At 49.8% G+C, this 21,868-nt stretch overlaps 1 protein-coding gene across 15 annotated transcripts in view; it reads right to left on the reverse strand.

Annotated features, from left to right (window-relative positions):
* Positions 1-961: 961 nt before the first annotated feature.
* Positions 962-21,868, reverse strand: part of ZNF652 (zinc finger protein 652) — a 71,910-nt gene continuing 51,003 nt past the window's right edge. For all 15 annotated transcript variants that reach the window (XM_070060829.2, XM_089318134.1, XM_089318127.1 and 12 more), the window contains 4 exons: positions 20,555-20,702; positions 20,093-20,208; positions 19,543-19,687; positions 962-8,955 (listed from right to left, as the gene is read on the reverse strand). In XM_070060829.2, coding sequence (XP_069916930.2) covers positions 8,444-8,955; positions 19,543-19,687; positions 20,093-20,208; positions 20,555-20,702 — 921 coding nt within the window. In that variant the 3' untranslated portion in view covers positions 962-8,443. The remainder of the gene's footprint in view (positions 8,956-19,542; positions 19,688-20,092; positions 20,209-20,554; positions 20,703-21,868) is intronic.

Genomic DNA, 21,868 nt, shown 5'->3' on the forward strand with positions numbered 1-21,868 from the left:
ATAAATAAGCTCGTTTACACGTCTGGGGCGGTACTGGGTGGAGTTTATGGCAGGCAGAGGTGGACTGGCACTGAGGGAGCTTGCACTGGGTGAGGGCTGTCTACTTGGTTCCCACAAAGAGACAGTGTGCTAAGGTCTGTGCCCAGGCAGATAAAAAATGACAGACCACAAATGGTAGTCCTGGGGCTGGGGCAGTTTTGTTCCATGCTAAGCCGTTTCAGCCCAAGGGAAAGCTGAGCAATCAGGCTGCCTTCCTGTGTGCTCACCCCCTCCCCAGACCCGGAAAGCAATGAAACAGGCTGGGAGGGGCCCGCTGTGGCGCAGCGGGTTAAGTCTTCACCTGCAGCACTGGCATCCCACGTGGGCGCCGTTTGTGCCCTGGCTGCTCCTCTTCCCATCCAGCTCCCTGATATGGCCTGGGAGGGCAGTGGAGGATGGCCAAGTGCTTGGGCCCAGGCAGCTGCGTGGGAGACCCGGAGGAAGCTCCTGGCGTCGGATCAGCCCCGCTCTGGCCACCACAGCCATCTAGGTAGTGAACCAGTGGATGGAAGACCTCTCTCTGAAATAAGTAGATAAGATCTTAACAAAAACAATAACCAGGCTGGCAAGACATGCGACAGACGCGGGTTTACCCTCAGTGGCTGCGGCTGTCGCCGCCTGCGGTCTGCTGGGGGTCTTCTCCCCCCGAGGGCACGCTCCCGAGCGCAGGGACCTGGCCAGCGTGGTGTCACTGACTGCGGTCAGCACCGCGTTGGCCAGCGCTGCCAGGAGAGGTCATCAGGGAACGTCGGGGAGCGGCCCTGGAAGCCGCACTCTGCACGGAGGCCGGCGGGGCCGGGGACCGGGGTAGCTGCAGGGGCGCATCCACGTAACTAGAACAGCCAAGTCACGGAGCAAGGGGGCTCAAAATGCCGCCAGCAGAGGGGGAAGGAGACACCAAGTAAAGACGACACACAAGGAATCGGTGACTTTTTTGCTTTTTACTTTGAACATCAGCATTAAGTTGGTTACCGTACACATCCAAAGGCCCGGCATCTCGGGGTGGGTGGGGTGGGGGGTCATTGAGCGGCACGCCTTGTACCAGAGTCTCACAGAATAAAATATACAATGCTACATTGAGTGGTTAAAAATACACAAAAAAGTAGTTTTAACAATCTATAAATTTTTTATACTTAAAATCATGATTGAGTTGAAATAAAAAAAAGTGCATTTTAATTGCTAAAAAAATAATATTGGTATAGTTAACACAGAGTGGGGGAAGTCAGCACACCGAGGGACCTGTCAGACGCCGGGAAGCAGATGACACGGGCGGCTGGGCAGCGCGGGCTCCGCCGCTTCACCGCTGTTCCCGGGCCAGGGGGCCCCTCCCTGGAGTCCTCCCCACTGTGAGAGCGCCTGTCCTGCCCACCCGCCACCTCCCCGACCCAAAGCCTCCTCTGCACCTCCTCACAGCCCTACACCCAATCCACCTTGACCTTCAATTGCATCTCCGCAGAGAGGTAGGAGAGCGACACCACCCCGCTCCGCACTTGACATAAGTACCCCAGCCGCGTGGCCTTCCTCCTTATGACCGAGCAGGCAGAACAGGGACCAAGCAGCTTCTATTCGTCAAACTCCTTTGGACAAATAGTCAACATTCAACAAACGAGCTTCGTAAACCTAACGCTAAACAACTCCTGGCAAGCAAACGGGATTTTCTTTTTCGAAATGAGGAAAAGTGCACGTGAGTTCAGTTCTGTCGGGAAAACAAAGATCAAAGCAAACAAGTCGCATCTGGCCGCCTGCCCCCTAGACCCCGCCACGCTGGGCGCTGGAGTTACAAGGAGACACCGCGGTGCATGGTGTAGAGGCTGGGGCAGGTGTGGCGCCTCCTGGCTCCAGGGCTGCCCCTTCGCTCACTCTGACCTGTCTACTGCAATCAGAGCACTTGAGGTCAGAGAGTTGATGACCACGCACAGCCCCAAGCCAGGCCACCAATGCAGGGCGAGCCCTGGGTTCCAGCATGGAGCAGCACCGGCCGCAGGCCTGGGCGTGACTGATGGCGGACTGGGGCAGAGTGGAGAGGGTGCCCCCACTCACACTCCAGTCCCTCTCCGAGATGTGACAGTGCCCCCGCTGGGCCGCCTCCTGCTTCACGGTACACAACGGATCCCCAAGGGCAAGGCCCTGCCTCTCAGTGGCAGGGCACCAGCAGGACAGACGATGATGCCAGACCCACAAGGACCCCAGACCTGCACATCACCCTTTGCTTGCATCACAAGGGCTGAGCAACTACTGGATTTAGTAATGAGGGACAGTCCAGAGGAGATCTGAAAACGGAGCTTTAGAAGGCTGAGTGTAAAGAAGGTAAAGTACTTTACTGCCCCCTTGTGGACAAAGCCAACACTGCTGACAGAAGGGAGTCCTACCCAGCAAGCGAAGAATGAGTAAAATGCACAAACTTAGGGATGACGGACAGTTCATCCAGTTTGCTGAAACTGCATACGTACCCGTGGGGATACAATCTGAGAAGGAAACACCAAGACTCCACCACACCCTTTCTAGTTAACCTAATGTGCTGAATGGTCAAGCCTAAAGAGGTATTTCTAGGAGAGTTCGGAGTCCTGAGAGAACCGAGTATTTCCCAGCAACTCTGAAATGCAACAAGACATAGTCTCGAAGCCCCTGCAAGATGTGAGCTGGAATCTCTCCCCCTGACCACCTGGCCCCTTTCACCTGTAAAAGACAGGCGCGGAGGAAGCTGTGTTTATTCAGAAACAACTTGATTAGTCCCCGCACCCAGTACAGACTCTCCAGGTCGGCAAAACCAGCCCGCGCGAGCATCAGGCTCAGCTTCCACCCTTTCCTGTCCCCTTTCTGTGTCCTGCATGTCCCACAAACACCACGTGGCAGGTCCCAGCTCACCAGAGAAACCGCAGTCGCGTCCAAGTACCCTGGGAACTCAAAAGCCATGGGGATACTTGTCAGGGGCAGGACACGCCTCTGCCCCTAGCGGAAGGCATGGGACCAGCGGCCTCACCACTGTGTCCCCGTCTGGGACTCTGCAGAGAAAAGCAACAGACGTGAAGGGGATGCCTCCCGGGGCGGGGCACTGCTCAGGAGGCAGAGTTCCTGGGAATGCAAACTCTGAAACAACAAGACACCCTCGTTACCGACCTCTGCCACCTAGAAAGCCACCTTTTGCAGGCCGTGAACTAGTCTTCCCATTCTAGATAGCCCGTGATGCCTTCGTGATGGGGTGCAACCAGAGAGGGTTAACGCCTCCCACCTCCGGGGGACTAGTCAGCTTTGAGAACCTGAGTACTGCTACTGTTAAGGAAAGAGGCAGGAGATTCTAAGCCAGCTAGGAAGGATTTCTGACTAAGGCTGGGACACTCAACAGCTTTCCTTCACCTACGGTCCAATGTCCTCATTTTCAGGAGGTGGTTCCTTTTCCGTGTTGGGAACGGACAGCAGGGAAGCCCGGAAGCCAGGCGCTCACGTCACATGAGAACATGCTGCGACCTCCTCTCCTGACACCCTTCACATGCCACGCACCTGCTATGCTTGTAGAGCGAACCAGAGGACAAGGAGGAAAGCAGCACACGTTCCGAGGGCCAGGGGCGGGGCGGGGCGGGGCGGGGCAGGCAGATGCAGCATCAGCCAGGGACCTGCTCCGCACGCACCTGCAAGCGAGCCTCAACTCATCTAAAGGAAACTCCTGGGTACCTTTGCAAAATGTTCATGAAGGACCAGGAGGCAGCGACAGCAGCATCAGAGAGGGTGGGCATTCAGGAAGACTTCAGGTGAGAAAAGATAACCTTGCAGAAAGAAAGAGTTAAGGATGAACTCTTCCAACCCTGGAGACGTGATATGTGAAAAAATAAAAGATAGAAACAAAAGCAGAAAATGCAACCTAAAAATGAGACGCGTCCAAAGCCCCCGCCCGTGGCTGTCACCAGCTCATGGAGCTGAACCCACCGCCGGTGCTCGGGGCGGATGAAGTAGAGGTAGGATTGAGACCAGGAAAAGAATGTTCCAGGATGCTGGCTTTCTGAAGGCACTCGAGGACAGAGAGAGACAGGAGCTTCAGTGAGACAACATGGGGTGAGAGCGCGAGACAGACAGACGGACAGAAAGGTGTAAACCACATGGCCCTCATAAAGACATGAAAAACTCTGGGAACACGGCGACGGTACCTCTGCCACCGAGTCACACGCAGAGCGACACGGTGCAGAGGAAGCCCCTGTAAAGGCCGTGGCCCACCACCATGCGAACAAACGGCCTGCCTTCTGGATCTGCGACCCTGCGACCCTGTGGGAAATGGTGGTCGCGTGGTTTTCTGAACAAGACTGCTGGTTGAAGCCAAAGCTTCCACATCGGGACAGGCATGGAGCCTCCTTTTCCTCCGAGCCTTGCCCAAGCCCATCCTCTAAGACTGAAAGGCCTGGTGTCAAGAGTCTGCAGCCAGGCTGGGGGCTGGGACGTGGATACACTGACAGCGACTGCTATGGCTTCCACGGAGAGCGAGCCGAGCATCTCTGGTTTGCTTTACTGAAAGCGAGCCGAGCATCTCTGGTTTGCTTTATTGAGGTAGTGTCGGGGGGCCAAGGTCAGGTGGTTCCTTATAAAAGCTACAGTGGCCAGGGCGCTGTCACCGCAGAATCACGCTGCGCTCTGCGACGGCTTGCGGCTCCTTTTGCTCCTGGAAAAAATGATCTTTTGGAAAATTTTCTATCTTGGTTTTAGCAAAGGAAGATTTAAACCCAATATTTACTTGCTCAATTTTTATAGTCTGAAGAATTCCAAGTGAGATGGTTTTTTAAAACAACAGCTGATAAAATTCATAACTGTAACTTTTACCCCCTCCCATTAAAGACTTCCCATTGGCCTAAATAGCAGGAAAGCGTTTAGGGTCAGCAATGCAGTAAAACGCCTTTTCTGTACAGCAGCCTGAACGCAGAGTTCTCCAACCCAGTCTTCTTTCTTCCTTTTTACACTGAAACCCACCTCCCACTGTTTTACTGACTGACCTGCAGGGCTGGGCTGTGTACGTGTCTGCGACGGATTTCTATCTGCTGCACCTCCCCCTCACAAATGACAACTTCCTGTAAGATCACAATGAAATGAAACAAACAGGGCCATTCAACAAACTTGAAAATTGGAGCAGAAACACTTGCAAGAAGTGAGACATTCCCAGGGGACAAGCGCCTCTTCAGAGCTCCTTTGTCAGTCAGTGCACGGACGACACCTGGACCGAGGGGCAGCACGAACCGCAGTGACAAGGGACAGCTCAGCAAAGTGGCAGAGGACGCAAGTCTCCCTAACGGAGGTCCGCAGGTTCCTCCAACTACAGCCCAGGGTCCTGTGGAGACCCTCCCCTGCCGGCTAAAGCCAAGATTGAAATCACTGACATCCGTGGAGAGGGCTGGGGGTCGTCTTTCCATCACTCAAACTTAAAAATCTAGCTCTGCGTGAGTCTACCCAAGCCCATTCCGGGAAGAGCAGCCGCCTTTTCGGAAGCCTAAGGAAGAGGCGACAGCTAAATTGATAAATCCAGGAGGAAAGAACAGAAAGATGAAGGGGAAATAAAATGCAAGGCCAACTCAACAAAGTCGTGGGGCTTTCCTCTGAGTGAGCCTTAACCCGGGCAATGCCGCGAGCCCCCGAAAACAGTGAAATGCGGTCCCGACAGACAACCTCATCCGCTATCTACATAGTGCTCACATGTGGCCCCTGTTGTCTCGAAAGACGGTAAGCACAGACAGGGGCTAGAACTCAAACTCCTCCACACCTTTTCTCATACACAGATAACAAGCAGGTAACCAGCCGGGAAGAACTCACTCGGGAGAGAACACATCACAGAACGCAACTTTCCTCAGTGGAGGGCCCCAACCACATTTTTCAACCCTGAGTTTGAGTCTTATGCATGTTAAACCTGATGCATACGTATGTTTAAGGCTTAATCCTGCAGTTCTTAATATTCAGAAGCAGTAACGTGAATATTCTTAATGCATTGTTACCCACTATCCATACATAATATGACAGTGATGAAGAAGCATTAAATCCTAAGCACAAATCCCAAGTCGGGGAAGGTTTAATTCTCTAGGGAAAAGAACTGGAATTTGGAGATTGTTCCACAATACATTTTACTAAGAATTGTACTGTGTGACAATGTTAATTTTTGTAAGTAACCCCCTGCCCTTATTTTTTGCTTCTGTTAAGGATGGTGGTGGTTTTGCTTAATACTGGTTTTCCTCTGTAGCATTTTTTTTTTCTTATGGCTATAGTTGCTTGAATGAAAAAATCAAAGTTAACTACCTGAATTTTCCAGTGTATAACTGTAGTACACCTCATGAAATGGTTGATTCAATGGTCTCAAGTCTAGAATTCAGGATTGCCGCCCAGTACTGTAAATTTATATAGGACAAAATAACGTACAACCAATTAACTAAGCTACAATTTACATATTTAAAAATTATTTTAGTATGACAGGCTTGACCATGAAATAGTGATCTGTCTACGCAGCAGTGTAGACGGACAAACCTGTCGTGGAGTGCAAAGTAGAGGGGGAGGGGACAGTCACTGGGGCTCCAAAGTCATCAGCGAGGAATCCACTTTCCTTGCTGGTTTGGGTAACTGGGTGCTCAGAGAATACACACACATGCTAAACATACCATTCTTTAAAACTCACCTCCCCAAACTGCAAAAGTGTGTCCTGAGATACTTTTCCGCCTCACTGCAAAATTTTCCTATGTGTTCTGAAGACAAAGTAAGACCAGAAGGAGAAAATTTGGACACACCAAATCAAAAAGCTAACAGAGGATGTGTCATCTTTAAAAGAGGGCCTCGGCCTCAACTCCAAGAGTTCCATTTTTTTCCTGCTATAGAGCTAAACAGCCAGAAAAGTGCTTAAAGTATATCTGCACATTAATATTAAAAATAGAAAATAAATAAAAGCCAGAGTTTCTGATTCAGGCAATGATTTAAGAGCCCGAGAGAAGAAAAACGAAGGAATTTCAGGAATAAAAATATGGATGGGGGAGGTGGGGGAAAGCGACCTGGCCTCGGAACTCGACTCTCTGAGATGATAACACTCGCTCAGTTCAATGTACCCAACGCGTTCGCCCTTCTGACAGGCCTTTCCCGGAGTCAGCTCCTGGGTGACCATGCTCCTCTGAAGTTCCCACACCTGAAAAAGCGACCTGTGTGCTGGGGTGGGAGGGACAGCCCTCTCCATCACCCGCATGGGACGCGGCCGCCAAGCCCAGGGCTTTCCCTAACCACACGCCAAACTTAAAATAGCTCCAAGCTGTGGGCACGTCCACATTTTATCAGTAAGAGACTTTAAAACTCACAACCAATTTGCCTTATCCAGATTTCTCAACCACTGATGTCACGTTTGTGATTTACTAGGTTAGCTTCTGATAAAAAAAAAAAAAAAAAAAAACAACCTCAAAACAAGAGACTTGCATTTGTCATCCCATGAAAGTTAAACACGAACACAGTTCCTAAGGGAGGCAGTCACAGGGCTGACGAGACCCACCTGCCGTTGCCTCCTGCGGGTGCAGGGTGGGAGGGCGGGATTCCCTCGGCTCTCCCCACCAGGCGCAGGCTCCAGGCAGCTTCTCCTGGAGGGCCCCCGCCCCTGTCATTCATTCCCCTCCCTAGCGGCACCCAGCACGGCAGCAACGTCAGAGTGTTAAGCAGAGATTACTATAAACTACCAAGCACTCACTCCAGGTTCCCAGAGCAGGAGCTGGTGTCTGCGGGGGCCTGGCCTGGTGACCCTCTGGGGACAGCACCTCTGAGTTGTACGGATGTAAGAGTTACTTTGAGTTATAGAAGTTATATGCATCTTTAAGAATCACATTTTGATGATTATAAAAATTTCCTCTATTTTACAACATAGGTTCAGCTACACTGAAAAAATTACACCGCTTATTGAAATACATTTCATTTTAGAAACAGGCTACTAAAGAAGTCTATACAAAAACTCTAAAATAATTTCTGTAGTAAAATAAAGAGTGCGTTAGGAGAGCTACACAAAGAAGAAAATCTCCGTCTCTATAATGCTTGATCTACCGTGGGGGCGGCCAGCTCGCCGCTGCAGCCGGCACCGACGCTGAGAACTCGTTGCCATACACAGTGATACGATTAATGCTCTGGATTAATCTCACAGCCCTCCGGATTAGTACAAAGGAACCAGGCCTGTCCCCTCTTTGAGGGGAAGTCCAGGGTATAAAAGCAAGCATACCTCATCAGCTGATATGAAATTATAAAATTCCACAAGTCAGTATTCGAAATTTATAAAAGTCATCAGAAAATGCAAGCAAATTGGGCTTCAGTTCGGCAGCTCCCCCGGGCCAGCTGACGCCGCCTTCTCCATCGTGGGTCCCCGAGAGGCCGGGCGAGGCCGTGGAGGAGGCCGCGGTGGGTGGGGGGCTTCCCGCGCGGGCGGCCGCTAATGGTGCTGCGCCGCGCTCGGCTTCTCCGCCAGGTGCCGCAGAAAGCTGTCCTCGCTCTGGCCTCTGTGGTTCAGGGGCTCGCTCTTAAAGAGCGCGGGGGGCGGGGGGAGGTGAGGCACCGGAGGGATGGGCAGGTGGTGCGGGGGGTGCGGGTGCGGGTGGATGTGCAGGTGCGAGAAGGGGTGGGGGATGGGCCGGGGGGGCAGGGCGCTGCCCGGGTTCATGCTGATCGGCGGGGCCGGGGTCGCAGGCGTGCTGGCCACCGAGGGGAGCGGGGCGGCGGGGGCAGCCGCCAGCGGGGTCTGCACGGCCGGCGGCACGTTCACCGGGCTGGTCACCCGGAAGCACTTCTCCTTGTGGGCCTTGAGCATGTTGGAGAAGCGGAAGCGCTGGCCGCACACGTCGCACGGGTAGGGCTTCTCGCCGGTGTGCGTCCTGCGGTGCCTCTTCATGTTGGGGCGGCTGGTGAAGCTTTTGCCGCAGATTTCACAGATGAAGGGTTTCTCTCCTGAGGTGAACACAGATGCGGAACAGTGGTTAACACACCCGACCGCGTGCTCGTGGGGCCGCCCCCCACGGCGGGTCACGGTCTCCGTGGACCGCACATCGGGGCCCTTCCCCTCACAGAGGCCTCGCAACCTCTCGTGGAGCACAGAGAAGCCTTTGCGAGCAGCTTGCTTTTGGTACGAGACCTGGAGCGCCCGGGGCAGGACTGGAGTTTCGCCCACAGTGCCTGCCCGTGGGGGTGCCCCCTGGTGCTCCCGCACACAACTCTGGGCCGCGTGGGGCTGTCTGGCACACAGTAGGGGGAGGAGCACTCGGCACTCCTGGGGCCCCCTCCTGAGTGTTCCCAGGCGATTCTGACCACCTGAACTGCCCCCACGCCATTCCTCACTGTCCCCAGGTTGGGGTCGGGAAGGCGGATAGGGCCCATAAGCGTCCCGGGAGAAAGAAAGTCCGCAGCCCCCCGGGCACCGAGGGGAGAAGTCAGGTTTGGGCTCTGAGGGCTTCCTTTTTATGCTTCCTTCCTTCCTCTGGACTTACTTCTCAGTTCCTTGTGACCTGTGCCTGTGCCCCTACCCAGGCAATGGAGAGAAAACAGTGACTTCTGAGGGCACACACGCGGCCCCCTCTCACTACATAGGGAGGGCCGAGATGAGTGCTGCAGGCCTGCTGGCTTGCACTGATCAATCCCCACATTAGCTCTCAGGGTCTGTACCTCCTCTCTATCTCTCTCTCTCTCTCTCTCTCTCTTTTGGTAAGATTTATCTATTTATTTGAAAGGCAGAGTTACAGAAGCAGAGGCAGAGAGAGAGAGGCCTCCCATCTGCTAGTTAACTCCCTCAAATGGCTATAATGGCCAGAGCTGTGCTGATCTAAAGCCAGGAGTTTCCTCCGGGTCAAGGCCCGAGGACCTGGGTCATCTTTCACTGCTTTCCCAGGCCATAGCAGAGAGCTGGATGGGAAGAGGAGCAGTGGGACACCGACCCTTCGGGCCACAGTGCTGGCCCCCATAGCTCCTCTGAGAGGAACTCCTGCTCCCAGGTTTGCCATCACTTCACTGGCCGTCCTCCAGCCTTCCAACAGGCATGCTTACTAGAGTAGAGAAAAGGAGAGGCAGAGAGAGAGAAAGAGAGAAAGGTCTTCCATCGCTGGTTCACTCTCCAATTGGCCACAATGGCTGGAGCTGTGCTGATCCCAAGCCAGGAGCCAGGAGCTTCTTCCTGGTCCCCACACCAATGCAGGAGCCCAAGCACTTGAGCCATCTTCTACTGCTTTCCCAGGCCACGGCAGAGAGCTGGATCGGAAGTGGAGCAGCCAAGGACTCGAACTGGTGCCCACATGGGATGCTGGCACTGCAGGAGGCGGCGGCTTTACTCGCTATGCCACAGCACCGGCCCCTATTCCACTTCTGATCCTGCTCCCTGCTAATGTGCCTGGGAAAGCAGCAGAAGATGGTCCAAGTGCTGGAGCCCTTGCACCCATGTAGGAGATCTGGAAGAAGCTCCGGGCTCCTGGCTTCGGCTCTGGCCATTGCGGCCATTTGGAAAATGAACCAGCAGATGGAAGATCTCTCTCTGTGACTGCCTTTCAAATAAATTTTAAAAAATAATAAATCGGGGCCAGCGCTGTGGCACAGTGGGTTAAAGCCCTGGCCTGAAGTGCCGGCATCCCATATGGGTGCCGGTTCTGGTCCCAGCTGCTCCTCTTCTGGTCCAACTCTCTGCTATGGCCTGGGAAAGCAGTGGAAGATGGCCCAAGTCCTTGGGCCCTTGCACCTACGTGGGAGACCCGGAAGAAGCTCCTGGCTCCTGCCTTCGGATCGGTGTAGCTCTGGCCGTTGCGGCCAACTGGGGAGTGAACCATCGGATGGAAGACCTTTCTCTCTGTCTCTACCTCTCTCTGTAACTTTGCCTTTCAAATAAGTAAAATAAATCTTGAAAAAAAAAAACAATAAATCTTTAAAAAACAGAAAATAGAGAAAGAAATACAACAAAGATTACTGGTGATTCTCTCTTGGTAATAGGACTATGAGTGATGTTTTACTCTGCTTCGTATGCTTATCTATACTTTCTAAAATGAACAAGATTTACTTGTACAATAAAATTTTTCAACAGCACACCTCTTTGATAACCTAAGACCCTCTAGCTTTGTATTCTTCACTCCCAACAGCTTTCAGAAACAGAACCAAAGAACCTAAGGTCTGGATCATCAGCCTCATGAGCACATGCCCCCCGCTGCATTCCCATCAGCCCTCATGGTGCACGAGGCGCTCTGCTCACAAGCAGCGTGTGTTCACTGGGCAGTGACTGAGCATGTAGACACATCAAAGCTCGCTCCTGGATCTCTCCTCATCTTGTCTGCAGTCTTCAAGGCAAGAGTGAACTGTCATAGACAGACTAACACTATTACAACCAGCCTACCAGCAGTCCCCAGACTCAGGCTAAACTGGTCACCTCCCACCGTTCAACAATCTTTCCTTCACTTCTTAATGTCTCAGCAGATCTTCTACATTTGTTGTTCCACAGCCTTACTTCCCACAATGCTACCTACCTCTAACTCCCAAGTACTCACTCCTGGGCCCCTTTCCTAGCTGTGCTTCACTGTTGGGATTAAGTTTCCTCTGAAACCTCAAGGTAAGATTACAATGAGGTAAACGAGGGAAAACAAAAATGTACCATTTGATACCAACCACACTTTAACATCCTACTTTATGGAAGAGCTGGTAAATGGATGACTAGAAGATATACAAACAGCTCTAAAGTCATCAGGGTCACTAGAAAAGCATGAATATTAAGATAGTTAAAAGGGGCCGGTGCTTTGGCATAGCGGGTAAAATGGCTATCTGCAGTGTTGGCATCCCATAAGGGCACGGGTTTGAATCTGTTGCTCCACCTTTTTTTTTTTTTTTTGACAGGCAGAGTGGACAGTGAGAGAGAGAGAGAGAAAGGTCTTCCTTTGCCGTTGGCTCACCCTCCAATGGCCACCGCAGCCAGCGTGCTGCAGCCAGCGCACTGCGCTGATCCGATGGCAGGAGCCAGGTACTTATCCTGGTCTCCCATGGGGTGCAGGGCCCAAGCACTTGGGCCATCCTCCACTGCACTCCCTGGCCACAGCAGAGAGCTAGCCTGGAAGAGGGGCAACCGGGATTAGAACCTGGTGTGCCGGCGCCGCAAGGCGGAGGATTAGCCTAATGAGCCACGGCACCAGCCAAGTTGCTCCACTTCTGATCCAGCTCCCTGCTACAGCCTGGGAAAGCAGTAGAAGATGGCCCAAGTCCTTGGGCCCCTGCACCCATATGGGAGGCCGGGAAGAAGCATCTGGATCCTGCCTTTGGATCAGCTTAACTCCAGCTGTTGCAGGCATTTGGGAAGTAAACCAGCGAAATGGAAAACTCTCTCTCTCTCTCTGCCTCTCAAATAAAAAAATAAGTTAAAGCCAAAAGATTCCTTATTTAAAAAAAGATATTTAAAGATATATCTAATAAATAACGCTAGCCAGGGGACTGGAACATCAGCAACCCACGTGAGCACTGGTTAGAATCCTGGTTGTTCTACTTCTGACCTAGCTCCCTGCTAATGTGCCTGTGACAGTACTGCAACAAGTGGGAGGAGAGAACATTATAAATGAGGACAGAGCTGTAGGGAAGAAAGAAAAGAGCAAGAATCGGGCTGCCTGTCTCTCGTCCACTGTTTGGAGGGAAGAGCGAGCTGACCCCCCACCACAGGCATTCCAGGCTGCTCCGCGCGAGTGTCCTCAGGCAGTAACAGAATTCCAAAGTCTCCGTATCTAACCTAAGTATCCTCCTGGAGCTTTAAATTCATTTTTCAAATTGTTGCCTATAATCTTCATTTGAACATCCCCTGTGTATTTCCAAACTAACATATGCAAAATTAAATTCATTATCCACCCAACAGACTGGCTCCTCCCTCTACTACTCTCTATCTTGAAATGGTATAAAAGTCCCAAATCTGGGACTAACCCTTGATCACCAAGTCTACTCGATGCTATCTTGTCTATGGCTTTAATGTCACCTACTGCCATCCTCGTAGTTCATATCATCACAAGTTGTCCAGTTGGATTATGGAATGTCCACCTGACTGATTTCACCATCTCTATTCCTGCTACCCACCCGCCCCACATTGCAGCGGAGTGACCTTTCCAACTGCTACACCACATCCTGTTTAAAACCATTCAGGAACTTCTCACTGTCTAAATCCCAACATCGTGCACATGGCTTATCGGGTTCTTTCTGATCTGGCCCGGCACACCACTCCCCAGCATCACAGCTTGTCGAGTGCCTTGCCCTCACACACCTGTCACACTCCAAGTCCGCCTCTTTAGTTACGCACACTTGCTGTGTTCTCACCACCAAGCCTCTGTTGTGCTTTACTTGTCTGTCCCCATGGCCTGACCAGAAGCTCTGTGGGCACAGGGACTCCTGCAATGCCACTCATCTCAGCAGTTCTGCTTAGATTTTTCTACAAATGCATAAACTTTTCTTCATTCTAGGATGTACACTCCTCCCCCCGCCAAAATCTGAACATTCCTCAATTAGGCACATTGCAATCAATGCCTCAATGGCACACAGAAGTTTGATTTGCAGTGTACCTTACAGCTGATGGTGCCTCACCACTGACATCCTTCACCTGCCTGCCTCTGTATTAACCCCTGCCCCCGACAGTCTTCTGATCATAATTTAGCTTGTCATATAGTTTTTTCCTTAGGCAAAGAACATGTTGACCAAAGAGCACTACTCAAGTCTTTTCACTGTAAATTAATAAACTATCAATTTTATTTATATATTAATATGACTATTTAGCACCTACCAGTCCCTCTGACCCTGATCTCCTGAGTGCACTGACAAATCCTGGAATCGGGGAATCAGATACTAGAATGGTGACTTAAACCTTTTTTTGTTGGTCTTTTAAAATTTTATTTGAAAGACAGAAAGACACTGACAGAGATCGTCCATCACTGGTTCACTCCACAAATTTCTCCAGTACCCAGGGTTGGGCCGAGCGAAGCCAGGAGCTGGAACTCAAGTTGAGTCTCCTATAACCGTGTGGGGGACCCAACTACTCAGGATGCATGTTATCACAAAGTCAGAATCAGAAGTGGAGCCAGGACTTGAACCCAGGCACTCCGATATGGGAGTCAGGCATTCCAAGTGGTATCTTTTTTATTTTTTTTTATTTTTTGACAGGTAGACTTGTAGACAGTGAGAGAGACAGAGAGAAAGGTCTTCCTTCCGTTGGTTCACTCCCCAAATGGCTGCTACGCTGATCTGAAGCCAGGAGCCAGGTGCTTCTTCCCGGTCTCCCATGCGGGTGCAGGAGCCCAAGCACTTGGGCCATCCTCCACTGCCCTCCTGGGCCACAGCAGAAGAGCTGGACTGGAAGAGGAGCAACTGGGACTAGAACCCGGTGCCCATATGGGATGCCGGCGCTACAGGTGGAGGATTAGCCAAGTGAGCCGCGGTGCCAGCCCCCCAAGTGGTATTTTAACCTCTACATAAAACACCCACCCTAGAAGGGGGCTTCTTTTTTTTCCCTTTAAAAATGTACTTTTTTTCTTAAATTTTATTTTATTTATTTATTTTTGACAGGCAGAGTGTTCAGTGAGAGAGACAGAGAAAAAGGTCTTCCTTTGCCGTTGGTTCACCCTCCAATGGCTGCAGCGGCCGGCGCGCTGCAGCCGGCGCACCGCGCTGATCCGATGGCAGGAGCCAGGAGCCAGGTGCTTTTCCTGGTCTCCCATGGGGTGCAGGGCCCAAGCACCTGGGCCATCCTCCACTGCATTCCCTGGCCACAGCAGAGAGCTGGCCTGGAAGAGGGGCAACCGGGACAGAATCCGGCGCCCCAACCGGGACTAGAACCCGGTGTGCTGGCGCCGCAAGGTGGAGGATTAGCCTAGTGAGCCGCGGCGCCGGCCAAAAATGTACTTTTTTTAAAAAAAAAATCAATTATGTGCAAAAGTATTTTGTAATTTTTAAGTCTCAAGGCAAATAGCCCTAACCCTCACCCACAGCCCACCCTGCTGTGATGATATTTCTGGTAACCCACCCATTTTTCCCTTATAGGAAGTTAATAGCTCAGAATAGACGCTCCTACAGACGCAGCATCACTAACACACTGTTTAGGATGGAGGCCGAGCAGGAGCTAACAAGCAGGTTCTTTCTCAGTGAGGGTACTGAAAACTCCTACGACACAGCAAAGCACCATCAACTGCTGAAAGCTACAAAATAATTTTATTTTCAGCAGTATTTCTTTTCTTTTTTTCTGACAGAGTGGACAGTGAGAGAGAGGGACAGAGAGGAAGGTCTTCCTTTGCCGCTGGTTCAGCTTTCAATGGCTGCTGCGGCCGCGCAGCGGCCGGCGCACCGCGCTGATCCGAAGGCAGGAGCCAGGTGCTTCTCCTGGTCTCCCATGGGGTGCAGGGCCTAAGCACCTAGGCCATCCTCCACTACACTCCCGGGCCACAGCAGAGAGCTGGCCTGGAAGAGGGGCAACCAGGACAGAATCCGGCGCCCCGACTGGGACTAGAACCCGGTGTGCTGGCACCACAGGTAGAGGATTAGCCTATTGAGCCACGGTGCCGGCTGCAGTATTTCATTTTCTATTGGAAAAGTCTTTAAATTACATTTAGTAAGCCTCCCAACAAAGAAACAGTCTAGCTTTCATGAGGAAACCTTGCAACAGGAGGTAATGGCAGGCAGCCAAGGATTGTGAGCAGTACCGTGCAATGACTGCTATCTTAGAACTCAGTCTAGACCCAAACTTGTAAACGGTACCACACCTGATTTAGCACGGTGCCTTTTTTTTTTTTTTTTTTTTTTTGACAGAGTTATAGACAGTGAGAGAGAGAGACAGAGAGAAAGGTCTTCCTTCCATTGGTTCACACCCCCCCCCCCCCAAATGGCTGCTACGGCCAGTGCTGCATTGATCCGAAGCCAGGAGCCAGGCGCTTCCTCCTGGTCTCCCATGCGGGTACAAGGGGCCCAAGCACTTGGGCCATCCTCCACTGCACTCCTGGGCCACAGCAGAGAGCTGGACTGGAAGAGGAGCAACAGGGACAGATTCCAGCGCCCCAACCGGGACTAGAACCCGGGATGCTGGCGCCACAGGCAGAGCATTAGCCTAGTGAGCCACGGCACTGGCCAGCACGTTGCTTTTTAACACTCGAGATGCCCTCTGTATCCATTTTGTTACTTGCTATAGTAAATTTATATCAGAATCATCTAAGTGTGTGATTCCGGAGTTAGACTGCCTTGGACAAACTATTTAATTTCTGAGCTTCAGTCTCCTCATCTGAAAAATGCTAACATCATACATAACAGGTTATCGTGAGAAAAGCATGAAGTGCTCAGAACACTATCTGGCACACAGTGGCCACTCAATGTATTTAGCTACTGTCGTCATTGTCATCATCATCATCGTTATCATTCACTATCATAAGTCAGAAACTTGGTCTTCATTCATCCTTGTGTCCCTAGGCACTTAGTACTGCGCCTAATACAAGGGGAACAAGCGAGTATTCTACTCTGCATTCACCTCATATCCACACCATTCCAGGAAACCCAGCTTGGTCAGTCAGCTTCCCTAGGTAAGACCTTCTTCTTTCTCTCTCTCTCTCTACTTCTTTCAAATGAATAAATAAACCTTAAAAAAAAAAAAAAAAAAAAAGACCTACCTCATTTTAAACGCAAAGAAACAGTCCAATCAGTATCAGTTCCTATAGCAGCTTAATCCACACCAAAACATACTGCAATCTCTAAATGTAGTTCCATCCAGCCTTAAATGACCTATCCTTTTTCTTCTCCAAAACTACCTCTTCTTCCGCACCTTCTCAGGTACGACTGTCATTCTTAATTTTTTTTTAAAGATTTATTTATTTATTTGAAAGTCAGAGTTACACAGAGAGAACAGAAGGAGAGAGAGGTCTTCCATTCGATGGTTCACTCCTCAATTGGCCACAATGGCCGGAGCTGTGCCGATCTGAAGCCAGGAGCCAGGAGCTTCTTTCGGGTTTCCCACGCAGGTACAGGGGCCCAAGGACTTGGGCCATCTTCTACTGCTTTCCCAGGCCACAGCACAGAGCTGGATTGGAAGTAGAGCAGCCGGGCCTCGAATCAGTGCCCAAATGGGATGCCGGCGCTTTAGGCCAGGGCATTAACCCTTTGTGCCACAGTGCTGGCCCCTGTCATTCTTATTTAATACCAAAGAACCAGACACCCAAAGAGGTTGCACTATTCTGCTAGTGAGGGCACAGCCAGATTTCTCCAGCTCTGCCATCCGGCTGCTTTCTCAATCTTAGTATTACAAATGATATTAAAAGGCACATGACAAACCAGGGGAAAGTATTTCAAAACCAGTATTAAACAAGGTCCAGTATACTTTGTATATAAAGAGCTATTATAAACAATAAGGAAAATCAAACACTGTAATATAAGGTGAGTACAGGAAAGGCACAAGCAATTCAGAAAAGAAAATATATTGATGCCTAATAAGCAGACAAAAAGTGTTCAGTCTTTCTTGGTCATTAAACACATGCAAATTATATGATAAGAAGCTGTTTTTAGGCCAGTGTCAGGGCAAAATGGTTCAGTGCCACAGCCTGTGATGCCGGCATCCCATATGGGTGTCAGTTTAAGTCCCAGCTGCTCCACTTCTGATTCAGCTCCCTGCTAATGCACCTGGAAAAGCAATAGAAGCTGGCCTAAGTGCTTGAGCCCTGCACTCACATGGGAGGCCCAGATGGAGTTTCAGGCTCCTGGTTTTAGCCTGGCCTAGCCCTGGCCATCGCGGCCATTTAGGTAGTAAACCAGTAGATGGGAGATCTCTCTCTCTCTCTCTCTCTCTCTCTCTCTCTTTCTCCTCTCCTCTGTAACTCTGCCTTTAAAAAAAAAAAAAAAAACTTTAAAAAATGATGTAAAACATTCAAGATAATAACTAGCATATGTTTGTAAGAAACAATGGCTATAAATTTACAAAAAGGAATATCATATGGCCAATTATACAAGTACTGCTGATAATAATATGGTAAAACACAAACAGGTTATGATACAGCAGAAAGACCCAATTTTTGTTTTGTTATAATATATGTGATTATAGAAACACTTATGTGCTGTGGCGCAGTGGGTTAACGCCCTGGCATCCCATATTGGCACTGGTCTTGTCCTGGTTGCTCCTCTTCCAGTCCAGCTCTCTGCTGTGGCCCAGGAGGGCAGTGGAGGACGGCCCAAGTGCTTGGGCCCCTGTACCCGCATGGGAGACCAGGAGGAAGCACCTGGCTCCTGGCTTCGGATTGGCATAGCTCCGGCCATAGCGGCCATTTGGGGGGGTGGGGTGAACCAAAGGAAGGAAGATCTTTCTCTCTGTCTGTCTCTCACTGTCTATAACTCTACCTGTCAAATAAAAAAAATAGCAAAGAAACCGTGTGACTTTTGCCGAGTGCTGTCAGTCAGTGTGACACGGCTCTTGCTTTTAAAAACCTTATGTTCTGTCTAGTTCCAGTTTCCTGCCAAGTACCAAAAAAACTGAGAGGGACTCAGAACTAAGAAGCTATGGAGAGCCACCAAAAGATAAGAGGAGAATCTGTTCAGTTCTCGGCTGTATCCTGCTATCCATTTGGGCTATGCCTTCAAAGTGATCCTTTCCTTTTGAGGTCTAATTTAACTAAACTCCTCTCAGGACCCTTCATCTTGCTTAACACTTAAAATCAGAGGGTGTTCTGCGCTGAGGGTGAGAAGAAGCCTAACCGGTAGGCATTTTTGTTTGGACAAAGTAAAATGGGGACTAAAGAGCCAGTCATGGGTGGAATTTCCTTACCACTAGTTAAGCAAAAAGAACAGCAGGCTACACAAGATTATCTTCTGGGGTTCCTTATAGCTCTGCAGCTCTGCAGACTAATAGAACCTAGGACCTCATGAGCAGGTATTATTTGGAAACCTGAACAATGTTTCACCCTGTTCCATTTATGCAAAGTGGGCTAACCCCACTACATCAAGTTCAAACTGAGATGCTTACAAGGGGGAACTATGGCTTCAGCCAGTTCCCTGGAAGCTGGACAATCCCAGGGATGCAGGATTCAAGTCCCTGCTATGGAACATTTGCCCCTGGACACAAAAAGCGGTTACAACCTCATTGAACCTCCCTTAAAGGATGTCTTCCTGCAAAGCAGAGAACCTTGCTGAATCAAAGCTAATCTAACTTGCAGTCTACCCAGAGGGTCCTCTATTTACAGCAGCCAGGACCCTCCATCTTTCTAAGGGCCACAACCCTTTCCTTAGAAACAGTAACAGACACACACATACTAAAAACCGGGTTCTCACTATTTCAGGACTTCCTGAGCTTCAAGCAAGGAACCCACTGTCTTAAAGGAACTTAGGGCACTCACAAATAATTCTTTATTAATAAAGTTATGAAAGTCAAAATTCTAGTTTTGTAAATCTGTATCTTTATATACCAGGTTTATTTAAAGTGGAGTTTTATATATATGGCAAATTTGTGGTTTGGATTTGTTTTAAAGAACAGAACCACAGATGATCGCCAGGAGGTACTGGGGGGCTGGACCTTTCCCAGGAAGCTCTTACCAGTGTGGGTCTTCATGTGCTCGTCGAAGTACTGCTTCATGTTGAAGTCCTTGCCACACCACTGGCACATGAACTGCTTGTGCCCAATGTGGATGCTCATGTGTGAGCGCAGCTGGTACTTGTACTGGAACCTCTCGTCACAGTTCTGTGTGGGACACATGGCAGATTCTTGAATGCCAAGCACAGGAGCTCTACCTGAGCCCACCCTAACACGACTGACCTGGGTTGGTTTTTCATATTCGGAACAGTACATGCTGTGTCAGCTGTTTGCATCTGCTCTATTTCTGAAGCTGAGTTACTAACAAAGGGGAAATGTTCTCACACAGCCATCACTTCTCTGAACCACTGAGAAAGCTATGTCAGTAATGTGCTATTCCCAGGTTAACCTAAGAGAGTTAGCGGGGTTTCAAACAGTCACTGCTCCCCTAGCAGGGAGAGAGCGTGACCTGCGGGCCCTGTGGAAGACAGCCCTGCTCCCTGTGCTCCACCACAGCCCTCACTGCCCCATCGGCAGCCTCGGGCCTGGGCCCCTTGGTCACATGCTCCTTACCTCACATCTGAATGGCTTCTCTCCAGAATGCTGCAAGGAGTGCACCTTGAGTGACATACTGCGCTTGAATGATTTTCCACAGGTTTCACATGTGAACGGCATGTCTTTCGTGTGTGCTGCAACACAGAAGGTACCTGTACTCAAAACAGTTCCACCACAAAGCTCAAACTAGGAGACAGAAGTCCCAGCAGAAGGCAATTAGGCCACGTGGATTTCTAGTCTCTGACTTGTGAGACTTTAACGGTCTTGTTCCGAGGAGACAGACAGGTAACAGAGGAAAAGCAGCCTGGTGTCACTCGATTTTGCAGCGTTCACTGAAGACATGCTGGACTTAGCTTCAACATGCCAGAACTGATTCTAGTGAGGAGGCAGTTTCTCATATTCTGGCTGACCCAGAGCTTACAGCACACCAGACAACAAGGGGAAATGACAGGTATGAGTGAAAACCAGCAGCCAACTTACCAACCATGTGCTTCCGCACGTGAGCCATGGTATAAAATTTCTTCTCACAAATTTCACAGGAAAACTTCTTCTCTGCATATCCATGGACGATCTTGATATGTTCATGAAGGGACCAGAGTTTCTTGAAGGATTTGTTACAGGACACACACTGAGCAGGACAAACAGAGAGAATCTTTATTCACTGGGCTTGTAGAAAGCCATGCCGGCCTCCCAGCACGTGGAAGGGCTGTACTTGAAGTTCACGGCACGAGGCCAGGACCCAATCACTACTTCTGCATGGAGTCCAGATCCCAACACCACCATTGGTGTGTGTTCTAGTTTCCAAGCTGCATCTTTTAGAGACCCTTGGGGAATGTGGAAACAATGGCAAAAGCTAAAACAAGAAAAAGTAGGAAGTTCCACTCCTATCAAATAGTTGACTGTTATGGTCAAGTTAGCACTGTACCTCTGAAAAGAATCTTCCAGTTTGTTTAAAACACACGGATTACCAAGTGCAGCTGCCTTCCACACAGAGGTAAGAGGTGTTTACCACAGAATACAAACTAATTTAAAATCAGCATAAATGAAAAACAGGATAAAACAATAGATGTATATATACATGGTTACACACAGAAATATAAAAATACTTTAAGAACTTAGAAAATGCATTTGGAGACTTCACTGCACAAAGAGAGATTTTGTTATATGTCCCCCAATCTGATTTGCTCTGTTAAACATTTCCCTTTGTCAGATCTGAACATAAGCTCCAAACTGTTAGCACTGTCCTCCCTTCCCCCACAGCCAGGTGTCTTTCACACGTGTCTACAGGAAACACCTGCCAGCTGCCCAGTCCTCCTGTCAGGAATCACCAATACCCTGGATTATCAGGCATACATTATACCAAAATAAACTATCTCTGGTTAAAGCAAAAACAAAGCCAGAAAGTTCTAGGTAATCATCAGACTCTGGGACACTTGCAGGAACAAGTTAGCGTTCACTGTGGATACAGATCTCTGTGTGACTTCAGGGAACAAGAAGTCTGAGGAGAGTTAAAGATAAACTCCTTGGTGGACATCGCTCTAGAAGACAACAGATTCTTCCTATGAGCTATGTTGTAGGGAAGGGTTTGGATTTGTACTTGTTACCAGGTCACTGGGATTATTAGGATCTGTTGTAAGAACAAAGGACAAGGTTCTTTAGGAATATAAAGCCGAATCTACAAAAACTAAAACGTATTATGATGAGGAATAGTGAGGAACGTCACATACAAAGATCTGTTAGATGTTTTCTGTAACTTAGAAAAGCAAATTTAACTTTAAAAAAGAAAAGAAAACC

This window comes from Oryctolagus cuniculus, chromosome 17 (genome assembly GCF_051225735.1).
Source record: "Oryctolagus cuniculus isolate XC-2025 breed Fujian yellow rabbit chromosome 17, ASM5122573v1, whole genome shotgun sequence".
Classification (NCBI taxonomy): Eukaryota; Metazoa; Chordata; class Mammalia; order Lagomorpha; family Leporidae; genus Oryctolagus; species Oryctolagus cuniculus.